Below are 9,052 nucleotides of genomic sequence, written 5' to 3' on the forward strand. Positions count from 1 at the left end.
TCGTGCCGGTGGTGGCGCGGCGTGTTTTTTTTTAATTGCATGAAAGAATTTACCGACGGACTTTTTCGGTGCTGGAAATTTCCGACGGATTTTTCCGGTGCTGGAAAACCTCTTTCGACGGGAAATTCCGTCGAAAAAGTGTTTCCGACGGAAAAGGTCGTTTTTCCTACAATCCCTTTTCAGACGACCAGTTCCGACGAAATTTCCATCGGAAACAGGAATTTTAACGGATTTCAGGATGTCTCCGACGGAATTGTTTCAACGAAAATAGCCTGTTTTCTAGTAGTGATCCCACCTTTAACTCTCATATTCTCAAAACTAGCCTTTTACCGGTTTGTTAAATTGGTACTCCTTCCGTGATTTAATAAGTGTTACAGTTTGACCGACACTTAGTTTTAGACAATTTAATTGACCTAAATAAAATAAGTGCTAAGTGGGGTAGTTGGAATATTAAAAAATTGTAAAAGAAAGATAGCGGAGTTAATAGTTTATTGAAAAGTAATGAATGTGAGAGGAAGGAAATAATAAAAAAGTAGTAGTGGGTTTAGGTGGGGACCATGAGAGCAGAGAGATATAATATTAAAATGTAGTTTTTTGCCAAAAAAAAAAAGTATAACACATATTAAAACATGGTCGGATTTGGTAATTATAACACTTATTGAAACACATAGGGAGTAACTTGTTTAGAAAGTGACTTGCCATGTGTCACCTTTTGATTGGTACAATTTTATTTTTTTTAATTAAAAAAAATAATCTTCCCTTTCCAACTCCCCACCAGCGCATCAGACACCACCTCACCACCCCTCTCCCTTTCTCGATTTCCCCGCCATTGCAACCTCAATCCCGACGTCCCTACCCACCGCAACCCTCTTCAGCTCGTCCCTCGTCATTGACTCCTCCACCATCAAGGTTTCATTGGATCTTTTAAGGTTTGGGCTTTTGTCGGTGTTTTGGGCTTAGGATTTCATTTTAGGGATTTCAAGGTTTGAGTTTTGTTTTCTACTTTTGAATTTTATTCTGGGTTTGGGTTTAATTTTGGGGTTGGTGATGCTCAATGGGGTGGGGGTTTCGTGGGGAATTTAGGGATTCGTAGGTGGTTGGGTTTAAGGGTTTCGCAGGTGGTCTGGTTTAAGGGTTAGGGGGTTTCAAGGTAGTGAGGTTGTGCGGTGGTGGCTATGATAGAAGGTTTTGTGGTGATGGCTAGGGAAGAAGGTTGTGGAGTGGTGGCCATGGAAGAAGCTTGAAGGATAGAGACTTAAGATTGAAGAAGAGAGTTTAAAAAAAAAAATCACCTGTTTAACAGGATGTACGTCAAAAGGCATGTTTTAAGAATATAGTTGTTAAAGGTGGGATTGTTTTCAAATTTTTAAATGTGAGATTATTTTGAACAGAAAAGACAAAGGTATGATTATTAATTTTCAGTTTTCATAAAAATAATTCATAGTTGAAATTATTTTAAGCGTAAAGTAGAGATTATTTTTAATAATTTTTCTTTTTAAAAAAATAATAAAAGTAGCTCCTTCATGTCTTCATACATGCACGTATGCAGCTACATTCTTTCCTCAACCTATCCTACCACATTATCATAATCTACTTTAATTTAATTTTACCCACGTTATACGTGAGACGTGACGTATTTCTCTGAATCACTACTCGTACTACATAACCCCCACACTTAATTATTTAGTGCCCCGAAAATTAAATTAAAAAAAAAAATTTCTTTTTCTCTCTCCTCTATTAAATTAGACAGCTCGAATATACAACTGTCCCCACCAGACTGTCATTGTCCCCACATATAACGGGACCGACAAGCCACGTGGAGTTAATCTCAACCATTAAAAAAACTTTTCCATCAAAAATAATCAAACGCCGTTGATTCCTTTCTACCCTTAAACGACGTCGCACCTGACGGGCATTGTTGTCGTAACCCCGGGACTGCTGGCGGTGTCAACGACCTCACAAGCGCGAAATTTAATTCTTTGAAAAACGGGTGGGTCTTGACGTCAGCCGCTCCACGACTCGACCCGAGTCGACTCGTCAGATCTTTTTTCAACAACTCGGATATGAGGTCACGTGCGTGAGACTCTGACGTGGAAGTAGGAGATTGTGTTGGAAATACCAAGGGCTTTTTCAGTATGTTACGCAGCGTGGCTGCGTTAGACGGTCCAGCAAACGGGGTCCGTCCATAAATCATCTCGTATAGAAAAACTCCAAACGCCCACCAATCGACGGCGTTTCCGTGGGAGTTACCTGTAAAAGTGGAAAAAGATGCGGAGAAAACGGTTAAACGGCTTAGCCTTTCATATTGATATTAATCACATATAAATACACAATATAAAACAGAACCGACTAAAACTCCTAACAAGATAAATTGACAAAGATACAATATTAACAAATATAACCAAATCGATTCTAATATTACCAGAAGCGACTTCCGGAGCGATGTACTCATGGGTCCCAACGAAGGAGCAAGACCTAGCGTTAACCGGCTCCGCTATGAAGAGCCGGTTACCGCTTAAGGTTTGGATTTTCTTTGACCGGAATAGCCGGTTATAAGGAATGCATGAAAATAACGGAGTGTTGTTGGTTGAACTTGAAGTGCAGGAGTTTTTTTTGGGGGAAGTGTTGGGTAGAGAAGTGTGAGCCCTAGGATGGTGGGATGGGGATGAAAAATGAGGGGATTGCACGGCTGGGATGGAATCAGAGCATAGAGAGACGTCGAAATCAGAGAGCATGATGTGACCGTCTGATCTGACTAAAACGTTCTCGGGTTTTAAGTCTCTGTAAATGATTCCAAGCATGTGGAGATATTCCAACGCTACCAATACTTCTGCTGCGTAGAACCTGAACCATATATATATGTAACAAACTAATTCAGTGAGTTTGCACGAGTTTATATTTTAAAATTTAAACTACACAAAATTATACTACAGTAAATAAAACTTTGCAACAATGCAATAAACTTGCACAAGAAGGAACTACTGTCTATAAAAAAAAAAAATTAAAATTTGAAACATTAGTTACGAGTAATATAAAAAGAACAAAAAAAAAAATACTCGTACAAACAAAGAGCCTGTTCCAATTTACTGAAAACAACTTAACTGAACTTAATTGATTGGAGTTCAACTAAACTGAATAGAGGTGAAATGAATTATTTATGAGAGAAGGAAATTAGAAACTGAATTGAACTAAATTGAACTCAACTGATTGAAGCCGAACTGAAATTAATCTGAAAAGAACAGGCCCAAAGTATATACCGTAGTACATTATACGGAGTATTTTATTATTTTGTGGAGTTTGATTAAAGTTAATATCTCAATTTAAAACGGCAATATCATAAAGATTGACTAGTATGAGTATTGTATTATACATGTCGTTCTGATGAAAATCATTTATATTTTAGAATTTCAATGGAACAAATGATACACCCTTAATTGATTTTGGTACACCCCTATGTGAGAAGAGCATAAAGAAATGTGCTCTCACATAGGAATGTGCCAAAATCAATTAAGAGTGTGCCAAAATCAATTTTCGAACACTTTCACTACAAGTCTACTCTACTATACCTTCGTAATTATTTTAACAATTGAATTTTCATAATGCTAAGTTTTAAGAAGTTTATTGGCTATCGTATTATACATATACATGCATAGTTACATACAATAAGATATAATAAGAAACAATAACTCTCTCCTCACTCCTTCCTCTCTCCAAAACCTTAACCTCCATTCTTGAATATTGAAAGGCTTCCACTTGTTTTTAACGGGGGAAAGTCTCAATTCTTATTTCTTTACAGTTTTTTTTAGGTTTTATAATAATGCTTTCTCTTTTTGGGAGGAATTTTTCTCCCTCGAAAGAAATGGTTTTTAATCTCCTTTAAAAGACAAGGGTTTTTCGACCTCCTTCGAAAGACAAAATTTATCTCGGGGGAGAAGTTTCTTAGTTTTGAATCCGTAATATTATACCTAATGGATTGTCGTGAAATTATTTCGTTGGTGAAAAAATTATCAAATTTTTTAATACAGACAGATGAATTAGAAGGAAAACATTCCCACGACTACGAATGATCGTTAGATTGTTTCTCCAACAAGGCTGTATTTTCCAATGATATAAACAAAAGGTGTTCCTCAATGCAAGATCTACTCGACGATCGTAGTTTTTATGAAGGAAAATTTTATTTGATTTAATATCTTATGTCTTTGTTAACGTTGAATCTCTATTGTACATGTCATATGACTTTTAATGAATGAAATATTTTTGCTATTAAAAAAAATAGTTACATATAATAAATACTACTTTCGTTATATATTAGTTGTAAATTCGGAATATTTTATGTCTCACAACTAATACCCCAAATTTGCAGTTAATATGGAACGGAGATGGTCATAGATAGTTACATACTTTGAAATAAGTTTTGCCTACACATATATAAACTGTCACCATTTGTCAGCTAATACAGTTTATTTAGCACGTATATACTTCTTTATGGGGTTTGAATTTCACATGGGTCAATTCAACCTATTAGCATAATAGACCTTTGAGAAGTGAGAAGTGAGAAGTGAGAAGTGAGAAGTGAGAAGTGAGAAGTGAGAAGTTTGGGTTCCATACTTCCATATCCCCAAAAGCCCTAAAGTGGCCAAAATTGAACCACATAAATCAAATAATACGTAATTTATATATATATATATATATATATATATATATATATATATTAGAATATTTTGTAAAAGCAAATAATTAGATATCTAAGCTGATTGAAATAAAAAATTGTGTAAATCAACATTTGTTTTCCAACCAATTTGCTTGAAAAATATAATAAAACATGGGTACTTAGATGCCCAACAACGTCACTACTATAAACGTAGTTTTAGTATTCTTTGGATGCCAATCATTTGCGCGTTTTGTTTGCTAAGAGGGGACGAAGAAAGGTGGTAGGACAATTCTTAATAAAAACAAGCTTTGAGGAATGTCGACGTTATTAATTACTCTGGCTTATTTATTGCTACTGATAAAAAATATAGTAGTTCATTAAATTTTTAGAGAAAAAAACAAAACTCATTTAATTAATATTCGATTTTACAACATCAACAAACAAAAGTTCTAAACATCTACTCCGTATAATTTAAAATGTCATTTATTTATTCCATTCTCTGTTACCTTTTCTGTTCTTGAAGGAGGGTTACATTTGTTATTTTTTACATTATCTTTTAATAGTTACCTTTAAATTTTTTCCAAAATAATTTTTCATGCAACCATATCTATTTATTAAAATATTTGCATTCTTTTAGTGTTGCTATTCCTATTTACAAATTTTGTAAACTACAAAAATATTTACGTATTCTCAATACAAATGTTACGGTTTTAAAATTAATTTAATGTTTTAATCATTGATATATTTGATATTTAAGCATTAATTCTTTATTAACTTTGTTAACTACCAAACATACGGAGTAATCTTCTTTTAGGAACGGAAGGAATAACACTTTAAACAAACTATGCTGATGGTAGATTTTACCCTCCAATCATAAAATAAGGCCCTGTTCACTTCACCTTAAAAAAATAATATTAAGTAAAAATAATTTCAGTTCAGTAAAAATAAGTTCAGTTCAATAAAAATAAATCCAGTTCAGTAAAATTCAGTTTTTTTAAAGAAGAATTATGATAGAAAATCAGTAAAACTAATTTTAGTTTAGCAAAAATGATTTCAGTTCAGTAAAATTAATTTTAATTCAGTAAAAACAATTTAAATTCAGCAAATATAATTTTGTTTCAATAAAAATAATTTAAGTTCGGCAAAAATAAGATGAAGTGAACGGGGTCTAACTCTTTTATACTGTTATACCACTTTAGCATTACCAAGATTGCTATGCATTTATAGAAGAAAGGAGATAATAAAATGTAAAAGTGACAGAGTAGTAGTACTTTTTCTAACAGTATGTAGAAGAGAGTAGTCTGGACTCTGGAGGGAGTTAAGTCAAGAGTAAACGTTTAAAATCCTAATAAGGTAATAATTTTAGAGTTGCTAAAGTTAATACATTCATAATACCATTACATTAAATTTAAATAAAATATATAGCAATGTTCATCTTTTCAACTTACTTTAAAGATAAAATAAGAATTTTTTTTTTTTTTTTTTTTTTTGTTGTTTTTTGACAGGATAATAATAAGTGTAAGTAAACTAAATTCAATAATTTTTACTCCGTAATAAGGTTATTTAGAGCAATATATACCTAAGCTAAGGTTAATTTACAACAACAAAAAAAAGTTCAATTAAATTTCAATAAATATTATTTCATTTCTTTTTCTTTTGTTTTTTTTTTTTTTGTTTTTTTTTTTTATAAGAATAAGTTTTTCATTTAATAGGGCTTCTTAATAAGGCCTACATTTTTATTAAGGGCTAAGTTATTTTCTCAAAAAAAAAAAAAAAAAAAAATACTTAAGTTTAACTTTCAACAAAATTTAGTTCAGTTAGATTTAAATAAGTTTTAATAAGGATTATTAAGGACTATACTTTCATGGCTCTATATAAACATACAACAAAATAAATTTGGTTAATAAATTTAAATAAGCTTTATGTATTTCAATTAAATTTGAATAAATTCATATAAGTAAATATTCCTATTAGAATAACCTCAAGAATCAAGCTCTTGAATGATTCATTTCAGTGTAAAAAATAATTACTTCCATATTGTTATAATTTCATCCATTTTTTTTCTCTGATACTTGAACTAACCAAAATTATTGAATCCATGAACAATCCACATGTAAGCATTTTCTTGTCCCACACTAAAAAAAGACTAAAGGAGGAGTGTAGTGGTAATGAAATTACACGTTAAAAGAATTCAAGAGTTACCACCACAATAAAAGGCTAAGGGGTTACTCCTCTCATTGTCATATGGTTTTGAGGTGAAACCTCCTTAGTCTTGTAAAGTGGTGGACTTACACTCTCTGATGACGGGTGCGGCCTAAACCCGTATTTGATGACATGGTATCAGAGTCAGAAAAAGTATACTAGGTCAAAAATTATGGGACAACTCAGTGAAGGAGAGTATTGAGCTCATGAACAACCCACATGTGAGCATTCTCTTGTTCCATATTAAAAAAGACTAAAGGGGGAGTGTAGTGGTAATGGAATTCCACATTGAAAGAATTCAAGAGTTACCACCACAATATAAGACTAAGGGGTTAATCCCCTCATTGTCATATGGTTTTGAGGTAGAACCTTCTTGGTCATGTAAAATGGTGGACTTACACTCTCCGATGACGGATGCGGCCTAAACCCGTATTTGATGACAGAAACAGAAAAATAACGGTCAAACATAACATAAAAGAGGAAGAAAATCAACATATATGGAAGAAAATTGAACTTAGACCTAAACTCAAAGAAGAAAATTCACAAAAAGGGAACTACTTGTTTCCAAATAATATTATTCGGCTAGTGGCAGACTCCAAATCGGAGTAAAATCTTTCATTTATGATCTAAGATGATTTATTTTCATAAAAAAAGTAAAAAGAAAAACTTAAAATTATTTTTTGAAATCAGAATATTGCCAAAACAGCAGACATAGCATCAACAGATGAAAAACATCTGAATACTCTTGTCTCCATATACAAACAACAATTCTGGTCCCAAGAAAAATTAAATTAAAAAACAAAAAATAATAATTTAAATAATGAAATTCATCGTCATCTCATCATCAGACAGTAATTGCAATATCTCTGTGGATTTATAATTTCAGAAATTTCTACCAATAAAAATAATTCTGAATTTTGCAGCTTTATAGAAAATAAATCATTATTATTAATTTATTATTTAATCCATACATTCCACAAATTTTTAAAATTACAAATTCACCTCAAAAATATCTTAAAAAAAAAAAAAAAAAAAAATTGCACTGACTTTTTTTTCTTTATAATTTACACCGTATTATTGTAGAACTCAGTGAAATCACAGCTCATCAAAAAAAAAAAAAAAAAAAAAAAAAAAATGAAGTCACATCGGTCAATCAATTTTCGAGTTTTCGAGGGTATATATATTTTCGGATATTGATTGTATGTTTTAACAGTAAATACGGATTAACAGATAAAAGATGAATATAAAAAAGTTATCGAATATAGAAATGATGTGAAAAGTTATTATGTATTCCGTACCTTGCGGAAGAGAGAGGAAAACGGTGGTAAGGGAGGCTATGACGGAGCGAGTGCAAGTCACCACCAGGGCAATACTCCATAACAATGCAAGAAAAATGAGAAGCGTCAAACTGAGCGTATAACGTAGGCAAAAATGGATGATCAAGCAACTTGAGTATTTTCTTTTCCATTTCCGCTCTTTGTGTTTTATTCTTCATTGCGAGCATCTCTCGATCCACCACCTTCATTGCATATCGGCATGATTTATTAGACCGAAGTTGGCACAAGTATACGGTGCTTATATCCCCAGCACCGACTTTGCGAATGAGTTTGAAGTCGTTAAAGTTTAGAGGACAGTTGTTGGCTGCCGTAGAAGCCGAGACGATGGCTTCGAAGGCGGAATCGGATGAACGATGTGGTTTTAAAAGGGAAAAATTTTCAGGTGATGAGTGGATAAACTCGCTATTTGTCATTGAGTAGGAACTGCTATTGCTCTTTGATTCGAGATCGTCTGAGAAATAGTTCATCTTAATTGAAATCTATTAGTTAGGGAGAACATGTGTTTAGGTAATAATGATGGGTTTTTGAGTATTTATGAATTTTTGTGTTTAACTTGTGAATTTGGGGTTGAGAAAGTGTGTTGAAGAAGGGTGCAAAAATATACTCCGTAGATAGGGAAAAAAAAACTAAGGGCTTTTTTTTAATGAAATTTAGAGTGGTAATATTAGTGAAGGAAAAAGGGTGGTTGAGAGTATTTATGCTGTGTGTACGTAAGATGAGAGGATGTGATGGTAAAGATAAAAGAGATTTTTGGTTTGACTTTTATAGAGGTTTTTATAAATGATGCTTAAGGTACCAATACCATTTAATTACTACAAGTACATTATTTATTTATTTTTTTTACCAATTTAAAATAAGGTGG

General features: G+C 32.5%; 1 protein-coding gene across 1 annotated transcript; it reads right to left on the bottom strand.

Annotated features, from left to right (window-relative positions):
* Positions 1-1,708: 1,708 nt before the first annotated feature.
* LOC145579090 (protein kinase PINOID-like) lies at positions 1,709-8,773 on the bottom strand. Its single transcript, XM_081636366.1, has 3 exons — positions 8,152-8,773; positions 2,423-2,844; positions 1,709-2,250 (listed from the first exon to the last, which is right to left on the bottom strand). Exons 1-3 carry the CDS (start codon positions 8,655-8,657, stop codon positions 1,853-1,855), a joined length of 1,326 nt encoding a protein of 441 aa, XP_081492492.1. The 5' UTR covers positions 8,658-8,773; the 3' UTR covers positions 1,709-1,852.
* Positions 8,774-9,052: the final 279 nt, after the last annotated feature.

Source organism: Chenopodium album, chromosome 14 (assembly GCF_948465745.1).
Source record: "Chenopodium album chromosome 14, dcCheAlbu1.1, whole genome shotgun sequence".
Lineage (NCBI taxonomy): Eukaryota > Viridiplantae > Streptophyta > Magnoliopsida > Caryophyllales > Amaranthaceae > Chenopodium > Chenopodium album.